Source organism: Prionailurus viverrinus, chromosome D1 (genome assembly GCF_022837055.1).
Source record: "Prionailurus viverrinus isolate Anna chromosome D1, UM_Priviv_1.0, whole genome shotgun sequence".
In the NCBI taxonomy this organism is placed as follows: domain Eukaryota; kingdom Metazoa; phylum Chordata; class Mammalia; order Carnivora; family Felidae; genus Prionailurus; species Prionailurus viverrinus.
The window spans coordinates 88,361,697-88,382,595 of NC_062570.1; the positions used below are offsets into that span (position 1 = coordinate 88,361,697).

General features: G+C 45.8%; 1 protein-coding gene and 1 non-coding gene across 4 annotated transcripts in view; both read left to right on the forward strand.

Annotated features, from left to right (window-relative positions):
- The first annotated feature begins 342 nt into the window (after positions 1–342).
- Positions 343–20,899, forward strand: part of NAT10 (N-acetyltransferase 10) — a 38,816-nt gene continuing 18,259 nt past the window's right edge. Inside the window, exons 1-12 of one of the 3 annotated variants that reach the window (XM_047824018.1) lie at positions 343–4,165; positions 6,111–6,233; positions 6,546–6,637; positions 7,490–7,661; positions 9,144–9,266; positions 11,112–11,173; positions 12,581–12,695; positions 12,793–12,900; positions 16,009–16,142; positions 17,378–17,471; positions 17,613–17,711; positions 20,521–20,657. In XM_047824018.1, coding sequence (XP_047679974.1) covers positions 6,126–6,233; positions 6,546–6,637; positions 7,490–7,661; positions 9,144–9,266; positions 11,112–11,173; positions 12,581–12,695; positions 12,793–12,900; positions 16,009–16,142; positions 17,378–17,471; positions 17,613–17,711; positions 20,521–20,657 — 1,244 coding nt within the window. In that variant the 5' untranslated portion in view covers positions 343–4,165; positions 6,111–6,125. Of the gene's footprint in view, positions 4,166–6,110; positions 6,234–6,545; positions 6,638–7,489; positions 7,662–8,068; positions 9,267–11,111; positions 11,174–12,580; positions 12,696–12,792; positions 12,901–16,008; positions 16,143–17,377; positions 17,472–17,612; positions 17,712–20,520; positions 20,658–20,899 lie in introns of those variants that run through there. The other 2 variants (XM_047824019.1, XM_047824020.1) reach the window with 2 other exon arrangements.
- LOC125147240 (U6 spliceosomal RNA) lies at positions 8,334–8,440 on the forward strand. Its single transcript, XR_007145078.1, has one exon. It is a non-coding gene; the product is annotated as a U6 spliceosomal RNA (small nuclear RNA).

Consider the following 20,899-nt stretch of genomic DNA (forward strand, 5'->3'; position numbering starts at 1 on the left):
CTGGGATGTACCACAACCATATGTTAGCTGTATTTCACGGGGAATAGATAAAATATTCATGGTTTACTGGGTAACCCCTAGATGTGTATGCTTACAATCCTTCTATATACAAAACTAAATTTGCTATCTGTGTAGAAAATAATTTCATGACATTTAAAATTGAAGTAAATAAGTGATTCTTCATACAGTGATCTCTATGAATCAGTTCAGAGATGGGATGGGGGAGAAATGCTTTCTAGGTTTCAAACTTCTATGCATTAGTGTGGATGTTGTGAATGTGTAAAGGTGTTAGTAGTTTCATTATTTCTGTGTATGTTTTTAAAAGAGTCGTTCTTTTTGAAATAGTATAATTTTTTTTTTTGGCATTCTATCACAGTCTAAATGTAAAGCTTTTATGTCTCAATTCAGACTATATTTTTTAAAGGAGGTGCCTTGTTATGAGGCAGAGAACTTTTTAAAAAGTCCCGCTAAGATCTGAGTCTTGGTACTAAGTGTTCTGTATAATATGTGAATACTTGTCCTACCTGCAGAAGACCTTTTGTTTGGTCAAATGCATATTTTAGCAGAGTTGCAAGGAAATGACTGTCACGTGTGTCACTGTAGCTTCTTGGTATAGTAAGACTCCACATATAAAGTACTTTTGTAAATGCACAATATCAATCATCTCATGTGGATAATGAGACTTCTATTTTAGAGCTTTAAGGTAGAATGTCATTGATGACCTTGGTTAGAGCAGTTCTATTTCTAGATCTTAATATCCCTACTGAATATGGAAGAGTTTTGCAATCACTGTATCTTGATATTAAAACAAATATCCTTTGAAACATTTTTTATCAGTTAGCTTCTACAGTTCTTTTGTCTCCTATATATGCAACTGTTATGTGGGAGACTTTTCCACTTATAGGAGGCATGAGAATGTGTTTATTTGCAGAAGGCCCAATAACTGAAGTGCTCTGTTGACAATTCATAAAATGTAGAAGCAGTTGAGTATTCAGCCTCCTGAGTGTCTTAGGAAATTTGTACTGTTCATTATATTTTCAGTAATATATCTAATTAGGGGATTGAGATACAGGTAAGCACTGAGTTCAAACCCTTCTTCATTTCATCTTTTAAGTTCCTGGATCCTCATCCCACTTGAGTTCTTATTAAGCACTTTGGCTATAAATTATATTCAAAGAATCAGTATTGCCCTTAAGCTTATCCCTTCTGTACAGTCAGTGGGGAGGGCAAACCATCAGGAAAATGAAAGTAAGTTGTTAAGGCTTTTCCCATTCTGACTTCTATAAAATACTGGAAAAGAATAGTGAATGTCTTAAATTACATAGATTAAATATTAAAATCTGATTTCTTACTGTCCTTGAGTGAAGTCTGCGTTAGTTGTGTATAGTATCCAGCAAAGCTCTGAAGTGCTACTTGTGAGAGGAGAGGAAAAACCTTAACAGAAAATCTCTCTGGTAGCCTTGTCTTCTCAAGAGTCTAGACTACCACCACCTTCTTTCAGTCAGGAGCTCATTGAATGTAGGCCGTGAAAAGACCACCTCATCTAGTAAATAGTAAAGGCAGTTATTGGTGTATTCTTACTTGTACGTACTGCTTTAAGTACTGTCTTTATATTAGGGAGACACCGTATTAAGCCAGTGAACCAAGGCTTTATTTGGCAAGTTTGGGTGTCCCTTTGCCAAGCATAATGGCAAGCACTAAGCATTCAGTGGTGACAAAATCACTGTGGTTCCTGCTTTCACTGAGCAGTCTGTTCAAAGATAATGATGTCGTGACACAAAAATGTAGCAAATGCCGTGATGGAGCAACAGAGTTGACAGCTATAAAGGCCATGACTGCGATAAATTATGACCTAGTCAAAATGACTGGGAAAGACTTCGTTGAAAGGGATAATTGAACTAAGACTTGAAGGATGAGGAGTAATTAGAGAAGTGGAGAAGAGAGCATATCCAAAGAAAGGCACACTCTTCCAGGACTGAGAAAGCTATCTGGTCAAGTAGGAGTATGTGTTTTAGTAGAGTTAGAGGCTGAAAAACAGGTAAAGAGTACTACAGGTGGCTTTACAGTTACGTTCCATGTTTTGTCTCTTAAGAACAGTTGGAAACTAAGGTTTCTAAGCTGTGTGTGTATGGGGCCAGGAGTGGGGTAAAGGATAGTGGGTCACCTAACAAAATTGCCATTTAAAGAATACACAATGCAGTTTTGAGAACAATCTGTATAGGGCGAGAGATGTCTATTGGGAATAGCCCGTGAGAGAAATGATTACAACATAAAGTGGAGGGCAGTAGTGAATGGATCCTACATATTTCCTGTCTCACTTAGTGCTCAGTATCCTTTCCTGGGTAATCCAGGCTTCAGTTGTGAGACTGATCTCTAACTACATTCTTCCCTAGGCGATCCCATCTAATCCCAGGACTTTGAATACAATCAGTATTTTAGTTCCTCCTAAATATTCCTAGGTCCCCAATTACTCCAGTCTTGAGTGTTCCAAATCAATCTCTTCATTAACCTGCATTCATCCATTTGCTCAGGGCAAATACTTTGGGTATACTTTCTTTTGTACCCTGGATCTAGTCCTTAACCAAATCCACATAGTTCTACCTTGAAAATATATCCTGAATCATCTAACACTTCTGACCACCACTACTACCAGCTTAGAGCAAGTAACCACAGTAGCTTATAATGGCTCTCTTTCTACTCATCCTGCAGTGATTTTTGTGGACAAGTCAGGTTTTGTCACTTCCTGGTTCCCCAAACTCCACTGGTTTTCCCATCATACCTAGAATTAAATCCTAAATTTTGGTCTACGTGCGTTCATTATTTGGCCTAATTGTCTACCGTTTTGTTCTTGCTCACTAGTCGATCTTCAAGCATGCAAAGGCTTTTCACTCAAATATTCTTAACGTTCATTCTTTCTAAATTCAGGTGTTTGCTCCAGTGTCATCAGCTCAGAGGCCTTCCATGTCCACCACTAAAACATATCCTTAGTTACTTTACTTATTGGACAGTTTTTTCTTAATAGCACTTAAAGCTTACCCAGAATTACGCAAACTTTATAAGTGAAAAACATTTTGGTCATTTTATCCCTGGTGTCTGGCATATTGACATTTGTTGAGCGAATATGAAAATGATGGGTGTTGGACTAAAAATGGGTAGTAGTGATGATTACACTGGAATTGGAAGTGTCTTGGTTTGAGGAAGGAGTTCAGCTTCAGACATTTTGAATCTGAGGTATTCAAGAAATGTCAAGCAAGCAGTTGGAATTTGTTTACTTGAAGTTCAACAATCTGGCCCAAAGACAATGTATAAGAATATACAGGTGGTTCTTGTAGTATAAGAATATAAAGGTGGTGCTTGTAATATGCTTGGGCGAGTTCGCCTGGGAGCTGGGCGGGAGGAAGAAGTATTTAACAAGAGCAGAGCCCCAGAGCTGATTTTCAGAAGAGCGCCATCATTTGATGTCCAGTTTAGGCCTAAAGGGAATTTACAAAGTACCCGCACCGGTGGGTAGAAATAGAGTTTCCGACAGGTCTACAGGGCCCTTTCTTCAGGTGTGGAAGATCAAGTGAATAAAACAGGTCTGCTGATCGAGTTTCCTCATTTTGTCACGTTAAAATGGGAAGTTATTTAAATAAAAGGGTAAAATTACGCACAGATCCCTGGAGTCCGTCGTCTCGTATAACTAGGATAAACACTAAGAGCCTTGGACCCCCTTACCGTGTGCTGCCCTGGGCCTGTCTGGTAACCCGGGCTCGCTCCAGCACAGCGGCAAGCGCTTATTTTGTCCCTCGGAGCCAGGGCATCTTGATTCTGATACGAGAGGCAAATCGCACCCGTGCCACTCGGAGCAGAGACTAAATTCCAAAACCGTGCTGGCCACGTAGGCTGCAGCTCCGCCTCCCGGGCATCTGACGTCATCACACGGAGACATGGTTGCCGAAAGTCCCCGCACGCACGCCGCACCGCGCCGTTAGTGCGCTCGCGCACATGGAGCCTTTCAGTGCCTGAGCAGGACGCGCGTCGCGGAGTGAGGCCAGCGCTGAGAGCGCGCGGTCAGGCATCGCTAGGGGCAGCCCGCCGCTCCCTCTGGGCTTCTGGAGTAATTGGGTTTCCCCACGTGCTTCCGCTTGGCTGCTGGCTGGGATCCGCTGGGTTCGGGGTGCAGGTACCCAAGACGGGATGGCTGGGGATGGGTACCAAGGTCGGTGTCTGTGTCCTGCTTGGGACCAGAGGTGGCCGGCTCGAGGATGAAGGCTCTGTATCCTTGCCAATGCTCGGCCCGCGTCGACTGCCGGCCCACACGGGCGCTCGTTCCTAGATGACAGGCTCCTCTTCCCCGATTGGCGGCCACTCTCCGCGTGCTTCTCGAGCGCTCTCCGGGGTTGCGTGGCTCCATCTCCACCTTCTGGGGAACTCTAGCTGGGGGTCTGGATGTGTGTGTGTGTGTGTGGGGGGGTGACAACACTTTTGCTTTCCGCGGAGCTTGCCTGCGGTTCCTGGTTTTGGCGCTAGGCATTAAACCGAGGCAGTCTGATTCCAGATCCTCCCATGCTTTCATTTGTTTGTCTAAGCTCGTTCGTTTATACTGTTTTTTTCAGGAATCACATTCAGGACTTGTTTCATTTGCTAATGCATCTAGAATGGTGACTGGCACATAGATGCTGTGTTTACTTGTTAGACAAATAGACGAGTGAATGAGGAATAGTTCTCTTTCTTTTCCTTTCAAGGCCCTCTTCCTACGTTAAGCCTTCCATGGCAATTCCAGCCCACGGTAATCTCAGACCTTCATCAGACTATTGGCTGTACTGTTATTTTTGCGTCTAGTTTTATCTGTCTTTAGACAAATTGTCCCTTATCTCTTTCTCTTGAATATTCTCTGCAAGGAGAATGAAAGCTCCTTGAAGTCAAGTCTTGTCTGGTATTGTTTCTGGGGCTCCCACAGTAACTAGAGCAAAAAGCAGTCCCTACTAATTAGTTATCGATTGATTTGTGTGTGATCTCTATGTGGCCTCAACTGACAAGTTTGGCAGAGTGGGGAGCTGGAAAGAGCTTAGGCTTTGGAGTCGGGCAGATTTGAGTGTGAATCCTGTCATATTCCTTCCTTAAAATACTTGAATTCTTTATACTTGCTCCTTTCCTTATAAAAAAGGAGCCATTGATTGTAACATAATGTTTTATATTAAGAAAGGACTGCTAAAATCCATATTTGGATTGGAGGGTAGAAGGACAGTTAAGGCACACTTAAGGTTCAATTAATGAACTTTATATTTAGAATGCAGCAGGCTCTGTAGTTTCTAGGTAGGCTGTCATTCTTCCTTCAATGTTGTAGAAATATAATTGATATTCCTGATGTTTCTTTGGTGTATTTATTGTGGTAATAATGCATTATCGTATTGTACGTAATCCAACTTTAAGGTCTGTCCGTACAGGCTTCAGTACGGGTTTCTCTCCTTTGAGGAGACAGTTGACACATTTCATCACAGTAACATTCATTGATTTCCTTTCTCTGACTTTATTAGTAATGCATATGAATAAAAAAAACAAAACTCTAAAAAAACAAAAGAAAGTAAGAACCACCTGCAGTCTCACCATCCACAAAAATTACATTTTTGTGTTTTCTTTCAGGTTTTTTTTTTTCCCTTCATGTTATGTACATGTGTTTAAAAGATGGTATCATGCTTTGTTCTGTGATGTCAGTCTTCTCATAAGCATCTTTATCCATATCCTTAGATAATTTCTGAAAACGATTTTGAAGGGGCTTTTTTGAAAACTGCCTTATTATCTCACAAATATACCATCATATATTTTAATCATTCTATTTTGTGGACCATTGTTTCAAGTTTTTTAAAATCCTTGATAGAAGTATGAAATACAGCGTCCCTTCTGACTTCCATGCTGAGGAAACATTTTCTTTGCCTCCCAAGCCTCAGTTCCCTAATTTTAAAAATGAGACTGACATGTTCCCTAGGAAGCAGTTTGAGGGTTAAGTAAAATGATACTTCCCACCGTGCCTTGCATAGCTCCTGGTCCCCCAAGAGGCTGCCAGCTAATGTTCCTCACCCAGAATCTGGCGTTCATGTCCAGTTGTGTTTCCTTTCTCTCTCTTTCAGTGATAGTCTTTCACCATGCATCGGAAGAAAGTAGATAACCGAATCCGGATTCTCATTGAGAATGGAGTTGCTGAAAGGCAAAGGTCTTTGTTTGTTGTAGTCGGAGACCGAGGAAAGGACCAGGTGAGACCTCGTAAACACTTCCTGGCTGACTTTGTGTCTTGTCCCACAGTTAGCTTGTTACTGCTCCTCTGAGGTTTCAGCACATAATAACATTAAGGTCCCTTTGACTGCTTTTCTCTACACACAATGCCTTGTGAGAACCTAGGGGTGGACTGAGCGCAAGGTTAAGAGTGTGTGACCGGGCTTCTAGTCCCTGCCTGGGCACTGCCCTCTCCTGGCCCTCTGTTTACTTTCCAGATCTGTCAAAATGAGGTCTGGCAGTCTCTGAGGTCTCTCTTGGCCATGAGATTCTGTGACTTTTTCCTTTGGCAGGTGGTCATACTCCATCACATGTTGTCCAAAGCAACTGTGAAGGCTCGGCCTTCAGTGCTGTGGTGTTATAAGAAAGAGCTGGGGTTTAGCAGGTAAGTTGGGCCTTTTGAGTGTCCCATACCATTTATAGTTGCTGCTCCTTAATTAAATGCCAGGAAATGATTATCTGACATCGTTTTTCAGGGATTGTTAGGGAGCTGCGACCTCTGAGGACTCTTCCAAATAGTGAAAATAATAAAGCTGATGTCCTTCTTTCATTCCTGACGATAAATTTCAAAGCCACCTTGCCTTTCCCAGGTCTTCTGGGGAACGGTACTGTGTAGTAGAAGCTGTGGCTTGAGACTAAGGTAACGAGGCCACCAAGGTTGGTTTCAAGCTCTGGTCTAGCCAAATAGGAGGTTTAGGTACTCTCGTTACCCTTCTTTTGAAGATGAGAATCTGTGGAAGGTGCCAGGGCAGCACAGTAGGATTCCCCCACAGGCTCACCCCTGGCTCCGGGCCCATCCTCTTAACCTCTCTACTCTTTCCTTCACTTTTATTTTTTTATTTTATTTTATTTTTTTTTATAAAAATTTTTTTTTTTTCAATGTTTATTTATTTTTGGGACAGAGAGAGACAGACCATGAACGGGGGAGGGGCAGAGAGAGAGGGAGACACAGAATTGGAAACAGGCTCCAGGCTCTGAGCCATCAGCCCAGAGCCTGACGCGGGGCTCGAACTCACGGACCGCGAGATCGTGACCTGGCTGAAGTCGGACGCTTAACCGACTGCGCCACCCAGGCGCCCCTTTCCTTCACTTTTAAACGGAGGGGGTTGGCCCTGCGATAGCTGAGTTCCTTCTGGCTCTGAAGGTCTTGATGGGTGATCAGTGAGCCTGTCCCCTGCTCCTACCCCTTTAGCCTCTCTGGTTAACTGGCTCTCCTGGGGTGGGTGGGTGATTGCAGTCATCGGAAGAAAAGAATGCGACAGCTACAGAAGAAAATAAAGAATGGGACGTTGAACATAAAGCAAGATGACCCCTTTGAACTCTTCGTGGCGGCCACAAACATCCGCTACTGCTACTACAATGAAACCCACAAGATCCTGGGCAACACCTTTGGCATGTGCGTTCTCCAGGTAGGTGGCTTGCTCCAGCTTGGGACTGGCGTCAGAGAGCGGAGGGCTCCCCTCAAGAACAGGCGGACAGTAAGGAGAAAGATTGACCCATACAGCCTCCCCCAGGCAGTATCAGTGGAATAGTTGGCCACTTTCCAAAGCAAATTGGGTAACTCACCCCATATAAAAATAAACTTTTCCACTTAAAGCGACGCTTAACCTAGAGATACCAAAACTGACACAGGTGCTCCATCATGGCTGGTTCTAACCGGCTGAGGATGAGAAAGAAAGTATTGTGAACTTAGAGGGACCCCAGATTCCCAGATCCTAACTGGAAGTAGCCGAAGACTTTGGTGAGCAGGGAGCAGTGGGACCTGTTTTAACTGGCTGGGCGTAGTCCTTAAAACCCCCTCACTTTTCCTCCACAGAGAACTACCTGGTACATTTCTTCTCTGGTATTCTTGTCTTGCCAGAACAAACTTCACATTTTTTTGTTTCCAGCTCTGGCGGTCTCTGTTTTATCCTTTGATTCTTGGACACCTGTGACCCCCCCAACCCCTCCACCCCGAAAGGAGAACACATTTAAGCCCCCGTCCCCAGTTTTGGTGCGTGTTTATCATTTGCGTGTAGTACCAGGATTACGTATGTCCTAAGTTGTACCTTATGAAAGGTAAGTTAAGAAATGAGGGGAAAGTGCTTGCCTTGGCAGCACATATGCTAGAGCTGGAATGACACAGAGAGGAGTAGCACGCTCCCTGTGCAAGGGTGACACACGGCTTCCTGAAGCATTGCATAGTTTTGGCATTCAGAGGGCACTTGTTGGGATGAGCACTGGGTGTTACATGTAAGTGAAGAATCTCTAAATTCTGCTCCTGAAACCAACCTTATACTAACTGGATTTTAATAAAATCTTGGAAAGAAAAAAAAAAAAAAGGAATGAGGGGAAAAAAAATCACGAATTGGAAGTTTTTGGTTTATTTTTCTTACATTCCACTTGTTTGTCCCATACTGCTGGCTTGCATCCCACCTTGTAGACTAGAAAGGAGCATTTCGCTGCTTCTCACCTGGCCACGGATTGGTAGTGAGTGCTCTTAGGCCACCACTGTTACCAGGTGCAGTGAAGATGGCTCCTTGAGGCAGCGGCTCCCCCATGTGGGGCAGTTTGAGTTTTGTCAGATAGGTTTTATGTAAACACATCCGAAAACGAACGTGAGGTATTTGTGAAATACAAGTGCAAATCACTGGAGAGGATTTCTTCCCAGATAGGATCTTGTGTGAGGTTATTAGACACACTTTTGTCATACAAAACCGGGTACACCTCTTGCCCAGTGCTGGGCTCTCTTCTGTGCCCCTAAGTAAAGGGAGGTGTGTGGGCCCCTCCTGGTGAGTTGAGTGAGGGCTGTGGTCTTGGGTTCGTGTTCAGAAGCCCTCCTTTTATTTAGTTAAACTTCCCCGGGGGTGCTCTTTGTGTGACTAGCCCTTTTTGAGGTCTCTTTCTTTCAGGATTTTGAAGCTTTAACTCCAAACTTACTGGCCAGAACTGTGGAAACAGTGGAAGGTGGTGGGCTGGTGGTCATCCTCCTACGGACCATGAATTCGCTCAAGCAGTTGTACACAATGACCATGGTGGGTATATGGTTTTTAACTGAGTTGTGGCGGTTCACATCAAGTGTGTTTTTGCTGTTTGCCACTTTCTTTTAGGAGTTCCTATGGAGGGGGCACCTGGGTGGCTCAGTGGGTCAAGCAGCCGACTCTTGATTTTGGCTCAGGTTATGATCTCACTGTGGGATCGAGCCCCATGTCAGACTCTGCACTGAGCATGGAGCCTGCTTGAGATTCTCTCTCCTCTCTCTGCTCCTCCCCTGCTTGTGTGTACTCTTTCCTCTTCTCTCAAAATAAGGAAGTAGACAAAAAAAAATTCCTGTTGAACGGCTTTAGTGAGCAGTCAGCACAAGGTCTGGGTTGGGAGTTCTTTGACTGTAAGTAATGAGAACGTCACTGCAGAGAAAGTCAGTGACCTTGAGTGTGCCCAGGCATCTCTGAATTTCATATTTCCTTGCAAGTATTTGTAAATTCTATACCTGTGAGATTCATGTATGTGGCAGTTATTAGGTAGTTACGTTTCTGGAATGGTATTCTGCAAAGAGCCACGCCAGTGCCCCCATTTTGGATTACCAAAAAGGGACCATGCACAGACTTGCCCACCAGTCCTCATGCTAATGGATAACGAAGGAACATTTGCCACTTCCACTCCCAGTTTGGCAAGAGATTTGACTGTGAGAGGGGTAGTTTCCACCCAAAGCTGAGGACATGGTTAGGAGTGGGAATATGTCTCTGTGGATTCACAGCTAGTCTGCGACCCCATCAGTATTGCCATTTGCATGTTCCTTGTGACAGGTTTTAGTCACAGGCCTGTGGCCCTGCTCAGGAATGGTGTTAGAATTGGCCTCAGGGTTTCACAAGCTGCGTTTATGCGGGGACATGGACTTTTCCACAGATCTTAGTAGCTGCTTCCCATCACCGCTTCTCCTATAGCCCCTCTGGCTTCCTCAGGGGCCCTCAGACATGCTCAGTATGCTCTCACCTCATGGCCTGTGCACTTGCTGTTGCCATTGGGATATCTGCACAGCCCGCTTCTCACTGCATTCGTGTCCCTGCCCACATACCCCCTCCTCTGTGGGACAGACTGTCTGTCACTCCTTGACCTGCTTGATTTTCCTTCACAGCATCTGCCAGCTACCTAAAGTTACATATTTATTTGTTTGTTGCCTGCCTCCCTGTGCTGGTCTGTAAACTTCATGAGGTTAGGGACTTAGTTTTCCTCACTGGTGCATTCCCTGATTCTGGAAGAGTGCCTGGTGTTTAGTAAGCACTCGCTAAATACTTGTGAATGAATGAATGACTTTTTGCCCACATCAGTTTGTTTGTCCTTCTTCCCCCTTTTCCCTGCTGCCTGCTTCTCACCTCAGAGGTACACCACGTAAGTAGCCACACTCCTGCCATTTGCTGTCACTGCACATTGTTTTTCATTTGGAGCATTTGCCAGATTTTTTTTTTTTTTTTTTACTCGTTTCCCTCCGACCGTTAGACTGTAGGCTCCATGAGAACAGAGGTCCTGCTTTATTGAATACCGGTGTATACCCGGCATGTCTGGTTCACGGTTGGTATGTGTGTTTTATTGAATGAATGAACACATTTTATGATGCTGGATAAAATGTGGAAAAAGTCAAAGCCGAGGTGAGGGGATGTTTGTTGTAATAAAAAACATTACCTTTAGCATTTGATGATCCATCCCAGTTCCAGCAAATAGCAGCTGGGCTGTTCAGCACAGCAGGTTCTGGAGGAGTGGGTTTCCAGCAGTCGCTCTGGCGCCTCCTTATCCCAGGCTTGCTTGATAAAGCTGCTTCACATTTGGACCGCGAGCCGCAGCGCTGTTGGGATGTCTGTGTTCACAGATGTTGTCTCTTTCAGGACGTGCATTCAAGATACAGGACGGAGGCCCATCAGGATGTAGTGGGACGGTTTAACGAGAGGTAGGTCTGAAGCACATTTCTCGGGTCCTTAATTGTGGGGAGCCGCGGTGCAGAGAATATTTTTGTCTTGGACCCAGATGAAAGCGGTGCTTTTGTCTGAGGGAAGGTAGCACAGGGGTCCAAAATGGTGAGATTCCTGACAGCAGTGGTGGTGGTGAAGCCAACTGGAAGCAGCGAAAGTGAGTGGGGAGCTGGGGCCTGAACCAAGTCACTCTCCTCTCTGGCTTTTAGCTTACTCATCTGTCAAAGGGGTGATTTGTCTGGATCACTGTTTCCCAAAATGTGTTTCACAGAACACCAGTATTTTACGAGGGACTTTATGTCAAAAGGGTTTCTGCTAGATACGTCTGGGAAACGCTGATACAGTTTTTCCTATGTGAAGATTCACGTTAGCCTGTTGTAGTCTCCAAAAAGTGTTGCAACAGCAGGGATCTATTTAACTGATTGTTTCCCAGATTTATTTGACCATAGAGCCTTTTTTTAGGGAGCATCAGTTAGCAGGCTGTGAAACACATGAAGAAGCTGTGGCCTGGATCAGTGGTCCTCATCTACAGCAGTCTTGCTCCCTGGGGACATTTGGCGATGCCTGGAAACCTTTTGCTTGTCATGACTTGGGGGGAGGGAGTTGGGGGGACGCTACTGGCATCTAGTGAGTAGAGGCCAGGGGTGCTGCTAAATAGCCTAAAATGTACAGAACAATCCCACAACCAAGAATCATCTGGTCTGAAATATTGCTGGTGCTGAGGTTTAGAAATCCTGGCCTCGGTGAAGCTTGGGGCCTTTCCAGTTTGAATCCTCTCTGGTGTTTTCATTTAGTAGATGGAGTAAGCCGGGGGGGCGGCCGTGTGCTGCTGGATAGAATGGAAGCCTGTGAAAGTAGCGTGTGAGGTTCTCTTCTTGCACCTGTGGGAGAAGTTTGACTTCTCTAGCCAAACACATGTTTTCCTGCACATGGGAATGTCTGTGTTACATTTCTTGAGGCAGCTTTCTTCTCCCTTTTCTTTGTTTTTTCTTCCTTTGTGGCAGAAGGTAAATTTGTGACTGGTGATCATTTGTGGAGTGGGGTAGGAATTCCCCATTTAAGGATGGCCTGAGACAGCTCAGTCCTCAAAGGGTGAGCCTCAGAGGTGTGGGAAGGGCCCTATGACTCAGTTGTGCACAGTAGGAATGCTTGTAACCCGTCTCGAGAGAGAGAGTTCTGGGTTTTCTTGTTTGCCGTATAGAATGTGTTCAGGTGCCTGGTAGACGAGGCTCAGAGTCCTCTTACCCTGCTCTCCAGCTGGGTTTTAGCTCTTTCTAGCTTTCTTAGAGACGTGTGGGCATCAAATCATTTTCCTCAAGAAAAGCCACACCTTTATCGTGTATCAGCCCCTCCCCCCAACGCCTCATTACGGTTTTCTTCCTCAGATTTATTCTCTCTCTGGCCTCTTGTAAGAAGTGTCTTGTCATCGATGACCAGCTCAGCATCCTGCCCATCTCCTCCCACGCTGCCAGCATTGAGGCCCTACCTCCCCAGACCCCGGTGAGTCAGCCAGGGGTCCAGGAATCTGGGTGAGGCCGTGTTTTTTGTGTGGACCCTCTCGTGGCAGTGGCAGACCTTGTTCTCTCCTCTCTGGTAGGATGAGAGTCTTGGTCCTTCTGATCTGGAGCTGAAGGAGTTGAAGGAGAGCTTGCAGGACACCCAGCCCGTGGGCGTGTTGGTGGATTGCTGCAAGACCCTAGACCAGGTGAGTGTGGTGTTCCGAACTTCCCTGTTCCAGTATAGACAGGGCAGAGGTAAAATAGAACATGCAGAAAGCAGCGGAAGCCAAGTTAGGACAAGTGAGGATTTGGATCCTCCTTGGGGAAGGGACCTTTTCTCTTGCTTGAACCCCTGCAGCAACACCAGGGCTAGTCTCTGTCATCTGCATTCATGGAAAGTCCAGAGATTATGTCCCCCTTCACCCCAGGTCATTAATTCCCTGAGTAGAGGGTCTGGGGGGAAGATGGATGTAATTTAAAGAGGAGCCCCCAGTGCTTTTTCCAAGAGAGGGTGATGCATCTGTATTACTCCATTTCAGTTCAGTTTTGATGACATGAAGGTTTTGGCCTACGCCTTGCATAGAAGTGAGAGGAGAGCCTGAGGCCCCTTGTACTTACTCTAGTTCCAGAGTGAGGCCTGATAAGGCCCTCCAGGGTGGGATGGACCTGATCTGTAGGTACAGATAACAGACTGGGTGGGAGCTTCCAGAGTGCATTTCTGTGCTCACGGAGGTGGCCAGGGCTGGTAAACTCGGATTCTCTCCTGGTTCCTGGGGTGAGCAGAGCTGACCGGGCAGTGCCCAGAAGCCTTCACTTTGTCAGGTGTGTTCAGGATTCTGATCGTGAGCCTCTTGGCACTGGACTCTTCCCTCATGATGGAAAACAGCTGCAGTGACACGTCCCACTTGGGGCAGAATCCCAACAGGCTGATTCCCTTGTTCATTCTAGAAATAGAATTATCAGCCACATAGCTCTCTATGCAGAGGCTGCGGGCTTTAGGTGGCTTTGAATCCAGTCTGGGATATTCTTTGTCAGAGGAAATGCAAGAGGATGGAGAAAGGGCAGAAGAGGGAGAAGCTGTAAAAGCAGCAGGAGTGTTATAAGAAAATACGTAGAAAAAAAAACACTGAGTGTGAAAGAGTGTTCGTTAAAAATGGAAAATGGTGTTTCTACTTGGCAGTCCCGCTCTGTAGAGACAACTGCCATTAACAGTTTATTTTGGATACTTCTGGACCTTTGTCTACGCATACAAATGGATACTTTAAAAATACGTGGAGGGGTTACACTGTACAGTGTAAGTGATCCCCTATTAGGCATTGGGTTGGTTGGTTGCAGTTTTTTTGCTGTTATAAACTGTGCTGTTAGGATCTTCTTACAGATACGCATTATCTCTGGGATAAGTTTTTTTCCCAGAAGAGTTGCTGGATTAGATTGTGTGTGCATTAAAATAGGTGTCGTGCCAGTTTGTGGAACCAGCAACAGGGTGTGAAAATGCCCTTTTCCGTATGCCTTGCCAGCGTTGGCTACAGTTAAACTTCCAAGCCTACCAATGTGCTGTGGGAACACAGGATCCCTGTTTTTGTTTGTATTGCTTTAATTATGAGAGAAGCAGGCACTTTATCATATAATTACTGGTCATCTGGGTCTTTTTGTTTTGTAAATTAGTTTGTGTATTGGTTTTTCATTTTAGCAAATTATTTTAGAATGCGTTTTCAGTTCAGATTTCTTACTCTTCTATTCTTACTCTTCTTTTTTAATAGTGGATTTTTTCTGGTTATGTTTTGTCGGAGTTTAAAACTTCTCTAAACAACAAAAGGGCAAAACATGGTGTTCAACAAAGGCCACGTTAAGATGAGCTGGGCCTGGATCCCCTGACTGTTTCCTCTGGAGAGACTCTGGCTTCCTGGAGCTCTTCCCCTTCCTTCCCTTCCATTTGCCTGGGCTTATGTCTCTTCAGTGTCTTCTTAGTGTTGCTGCCTGGGTGTATAAGGCAACTTCAGGACCTGACAGGCCAGGCTGGACCATCTGGTCTTCTTCCCAGTCTTGGTGGCCTGTTCCCAGGGCAGATGCCAGTCGGGTAGTAGAGTTTGGCCCCTAAGTAGTGTTGTGGTTTCTCCTCTCACTCAGTGCCTGCTCTCTTAGGTGCCTGACACGACCCTAGGCACTGGGCTCAACAGTAAGAAGGAGGGGCACACCTGCTTCGTGGGGCTTACGTTCTGGTGGCATGAGACTGACCGTGAGTCAAGGAAACCCGCCCATCCTGAAGTGTAGTAGAAGGTGCTGTGTGCAGTGTGGACACAGGGCATCAAAGAGGGGTCGGGGGTGCAGGAAATAGGTAGAGGCTGCGGCTCTGGGAGGCTTTGTTTAGAAGGTGATCCTCAAGCAAAGCCTGGAAGGAGTTGGGGAAATGAGCCATGGGGCCACTGGGGAGAGTGCTTCTGGCAGAGGGGCCACCGTCTGCATAGGCCCGAGGTAGGAGTCTGCCTGGGGTACTCGAGGACCAGCAAGGAGGCCGCCGGGGGTGAAGCAGAGTGAGCAGATGAGAGTAGGAGGAGATGACAGAGGTCACACGGCACAGTCACGTGACCCTGAGGGCTTGGCCTTACTCTCTGAGAGGTGGGTGCCGTGGAGGGTTTCACATGCACAGTGTCTCAGCCCGGCTGCCGGAGGGATTCTTAGGCTGAATTTTAAAAAAGATCCCTCTGCTCTGTTGAGTCTAGACTGTAGGGGAACAAAAGGGAAGCCGAAAGACTAACTAGGAGCCTACTGTAGTAAGAGGAGGATTCGGGATAGTGGCTTCAACCAGCCCGGTAGAGGATGGCACTGGTGAGGAATGGTAGGATTTATACATATTTTGAAGGTAGCGCTGATGGGCTTTGCTGGTGAGTCAAGTGTGGGGAGAAAATGGAGAAGGCTTTTGGCTTAATCAGTTGGACAGTTAACTGACAAGGGGAAGACTGTAGATGGAGGAGGCTGGAGGGGGGACACTGGGTTCCCCTCAGGTCAGTCAGAGAAGCCTGTCTGATGTACAAGGGTAGACACACAGGGGCAGTTGCGTGTATACAGGAGTTTGATGGGTGGGGAAGAGGTCTGGACCAGAGACATGAATGGGGTGTTACCAGCATCTGAGGGGCATTTAAAGCCTTGGGCCTGAGAGGAGATGACCAGGCAGTGAGAAGCCCGAGTGCTGAGCCTTGCCTCCTGCAGGAACTGCCCCCACTTTGATTTAGCCTCAGCTTCTCCACAGTGGTAGTAGTAGATGGCTGAAACTTGGTCTTTCTCAAAGCTCACCTGATAGGGTTCTCTTTTCACAGGCCAAAGCTGTCTTGAAGTTCATTGAGGGGATCTCTGAAAAGACCCTGAGGAGTACTGTTGCGCTCACGGCTGCCCGAGGAAGGGGGAAGTCTGCAGCCCTGGGATTGGCTATTGCTGGGGCAGTGGCTTTTGGGTAAGGAGGTCTGATTCCCCCTCTTTGGGAATTCTGAGCTCTCAGGGAGAAATGTGCAGGATAGGGGTCAGGGGACTAGGAAACTGTTCCTGGGTCTGTGCAGGCTCCTGTGTGATTTCCGTAGGTCATGGGTTCTGGTCTGGAAAACAGCAATACCGTTTCCCCCAAGCACGCCCAGCCCCAGCCCCAGCCCCAGCCCCATGGGGCACATATATGTGTGCAGGTACACGTGGACACATACACCAGGACCTTCGCGATCAATATTTAAAGTTGAACAGATACACACAGAAAGTTGGACAGACATAGAAAAGCAAAGAAATGGGGGTAAGAAACGTTAAAACTCTTCAGGAGATGGGAATGTGTATGACCATGTTTGCCAACTGCGAAAAGTACAGGTTTGGCATTTGAATGATTTTGATCAGTAGAAAATCTTGTTTGCTTTTGAGGATCTACATTTGAGTGTTTTTTGTCCTGGGTGGAAGATTTATGCAGTTGCCAGAAGAGTGTGTACTTCCAACTTCGCAGTCAGAAATAATGGATCTAGAATTTACCATGTCCTCATATGCGTTATCTTCCTTGGTGCTCCTAACAGCTCCGTAAGCATTTCACAGATGGGTCAACCTAGGCTCAGGGAGTTTCAGTGACTCACTCAAGGTCCCCCAGCAAGTCAGTGCTGGTAGTGCTGGGGCTGAGCCGAAGCCCTGACTTGTCTCTTGTCCCTGCTGCTCCAGTGGTACCAATCAACACCTTAGCCGTTAGCATCCTTTACACTGAACAGGGGTCCCCTGCAGGTTCACTGTGGCCTTGGCCTGAGCACTGATTGAGCTATCTGGCCTCACAGTTTGGAACCCTCTCAACACAGCCAGTGATGACTGTGAAGCCACCCTCTTGTCCCAGGACACAGGCTTGGGAAGCAGCATGCTGGCTCTGCACACTGAGGGCGTTGTGTCCAGGCACCTTTGGGCAGTGTGCCTTCACAGATGTCGTAGCTAATTGCCAGGACATACTACCTTCAAGTTGTTAATGTGTTTTCGTTAGTTTGGGAGGAAAAATATCCTCAAAACTGGAGTTGCTTTACTTTTCCTCCCTAAAAAGTGTTCTTTTTTCCTGCCATTATCTCTGGTTATCGCCTGTGTGATAGGGCGAACAAAAATCTCTTCTTTCCTCTTAATGTTCCCTAAAAGTCTCTTGGATTTCCTAATGACTTATAAAAGTTCTCTTCTTTTGTTCAATAGGTACTCCAATATCTTTGTTACCTCCCCAAGCCCTGATAACCTCCACACTCTTTTTGAATTTGTATTTAAAGGATTTGACGCTCTGCAGTATCAGGTAGGGAATTAGAAAAGAACTCCCATTGATTCAGAGCTGGGTTTAATCTAGGTAAAATCTTTGGGATGCCTGCTTACTTTAATTTTCACTTCTAAAGCTTGTTTCTAAAGTTTGTCATTGGTTTGACTCTCTTTCCATCAGGAGCATCTGGATTATGAGATTATTCAGTCTCTCAATCCTGAATTTAACAAAGCAGTGATCAGAGTGAATGTATTCCGAGAACACAGACAGACCATTCAGGTGAGGCTCATTCTAAAACCCTGCTAAGTGGGGCCAGTGTCCTGCTGTATTTAAATACAGTAATTTCACATCATTTTATGTCCTGTGTAATTGCATGTCTTGTATACAGTGTTGTTTTATGATAAACCCGGTCCAGATTTTCAGCCTCTTCTCAACGAAGACATTCAAGCAAACTAACAAATAATGTATGTAGCCAGAATGGAAAGTTGTAGTTTTATACCTTGAAAATTGAGTAAGTGTATTTGTGAGTATGCTAATCAGCTAGAAGAAATACAGTCACTGTTCTGACATCAGTTCTCATTTTGCTGGGTTACAGCAGGTTTTGAAATGGTGCATCTGTAACTAGAACAATAATCTCTCCATTTAAAAGAAAAAAAGAACTTTGCAAGATGTACTCTGAATCTTTGTGGTTTAGCCAGTGGCCTATTTTCCTTTTTAAACAGTGTTTCCCTGAAAGCTCTATAAATCTCCAGTGCTCTGGAGGCCTGAATGGCTTGCACTTGTCCAAAGGCTGCAATTTTGTTCAGTTGTAGAGAAGCATCAGTGTGACAGGCTTGCAGAAAGGATGGGAGCCGCTGGGCTCCTAGCGGAGGAGGCTCATCGATTATTTTCGGACTTGGGTCGGGGTGGGAAATGGGCCAGGCACACTTGGCAGTTTATGTCTTTGACCTTTATGCTCGTTAAAGCATATGTATGTATGCCTGTCAGGGAGGTATTTCTTTTATCAAAGGTCCAGATTGTAAATAATGGTAAGTGTTTATACTTTTGATCTAAGGAGCTTAATTTTTTCTTACTAGGTCTCTTTCTAGAATCTCTTCATTCTTTAGTTTCTTCCACTTTTGCCTGACGCCCTTGGCTGAGGTGGGGGGGGGGGTACAGATGGCGGGGTGGGGTGAGGTGGAGGGCAGGAGGCCGCAGGGAGAGTGCGGCGACCTGTTAAAACTCAAAAGTACACAAACCAAGGAAGGAACACTTTTCTCTGAAATGCCCAGGCTCAGCCCTGCTGCTCCTTGGATTTGTAATTAGAGACCTGCTTGTATTGCCAGAGTCCCTTTGTCTCCAGACTGGAGTTTAAGCCCAGAAGAGGTGACCTGACTTCATGAGGCTCCATTTGTGTCCCTTGGAAGCCTCCTCTTCCTTGCTGGAAATTGAGAAAAAGACAAACATTAGATTAAAGTCAGCTGCGCCTCTTCAGGGGGCTGCTTTCTGCTGCTTTTATGAGGTGCTTGTTTAGTTTTTCCCCTTAAGAGTCCCAAGACATGGGGCCCAGCCGAGGGTGTGTGTTCCGCTGTTCTAACTAAGTGGAGTTGCTGTCTCCCTGACCTATCATTCAGCTTCCAGCAAAGCAGTTAGATGATCTTGTAATGAAATACTTCAGAAAAGTGCAGAGATCAGTGGAACACTCAGATACCCAGCACTTAAGCCTTAGAAATGTTGACATTTTGTTGTTTGCTGTGTTTCTTTTGTATTTTAAAAGTCCTTTTTAGTTTTGTTTTAAAGACTGAAAGCATCACAGACACAGTTGAAGCCCCTCTTCTACCCCTCCGCATCACATTCCCTTCTTCTGCCCCTCCCTATAGGTAGCTCTACTCTGGATTGGGATTTCCTTCTGATTCACATGTTTGTGTTTTACTATGTAATTATGCCTCCATAAATGGTAACATACTGTACTTGTCCTTTTTCAGCCTGCCTTTCTTACTCAGCATTTGTTTTCAAGATTTGTCCAAGATTGAAGCTTGTGGCTTGGGTTGAGTTTAAGCACTCTATGTTTATATTACCATTTATTGATGTTCTAGGGGTGGATGAGGGGAGCTCTCGGTTTTTAGGGTATGAATAGATTTCCAGCTCTCTTGGATTTTGCCAGATTCTCCTTCTAAAAAGTGTACCTGTTTGCCTTCCCAACAGCATTTTTTTTTTTTTTAAGTTTTGTTTCTTCAAGTTCTCATCAGCACTGGGTGTTTTATTGCTATTTAATTTTTACCTACCTGTATGTGAAATGGGATCTCCTTGTTGTCTTTGGCATTGCACTGACTACTAGTGAGGTTGAGTGTCTTTGTTTATGTTAATTGGCTGTTCAGGTTTCCTGTCCTGTAAAATCCCTCTTCATGGCCTTGAGCAAACTTTAAAAATAGCAGGAAGCCCTGAAGAAACTGAAGGGGTGGTTTGTATGCATAAGGGTGCCAAATTTTTTGTGGCATCAGGTGGCCATGCTAATAATATAAATAAGGGTGTGTGAGTGTGTGTATTAGGAAGGGGTGGCGTCTTAGAAGCATCCTCACCAGCGCGGGGAGAGTTGGTTTTCCTAATGACAGTATCCACGCAAGAAGCGCGGTACCCAGTGTGTAGCAGGTGCTTGAGAATGGTGATGTCATCCCATTTGCCGCCTCTGGGGCAAAGTCAGAGCCAGGCTGGGGGGGAGCATGAGGAGACAGAAGAGAGAAAGGAGAGGGCAGCACCATCTATGAGTACTAGGCCAGGCACCAGCCAGGGCATTTTTCCAGATTTACCCGATTTTTCTCTCAAGCAGCCGTCAGATAGGTATTTCCTTCACTTTCCAGGAGAGGAGTCTGAGGCCGTGAGGGTTAGTGACCTGTTCAGGGGCACACAGTTGGTGGTTGAACTTCTGAACCCAGATGTCTGGCTCCAAGCTCATTCTGGTTTGCCCTGCCACGGAAAAGTGGAAAGGAGGAATGGGAGAAAGAACTGGGAACGGAGCGAGAGAGGACAGAGTGGCCTTTATGAGGCGTCATGGGGACCGCAGCTATGGCACTGGGTGGCCAGGTAATAATAGAAATCTTCCTCCCTGCAGTATATACATCCTGCAGATGCTGTGAAACTGGGCCAGGCTGAGCTCGTTGTGATCGATGAAGCCGCCGCCATCCCCCTGCCCCTGGTGAAAAGCCTCCTGGGCCCCTACCTTGTGTTCATGGCATCCACCATCAACGGGTAAGCACCTGGAGTGGGAGTCCTTGCTCCCCTTATCGGTTCTTGCTTGTTAGGCTGGGGGGCGGGAGGTGGCAGAGGGAGAGGGAAAGAGAATCTTTAGCAGGCTCCACACCCAGCCCAGTGTGAGATGATGATCTGAGCCGGAAATCAAGAGTCAGACCCTTAACCCACTGCTGACTGAGCCGCCCAGGCGCCCTTAGAGGTAGCTTTTGTTGTATATTTTCTATGTGTTCGTTTTACTT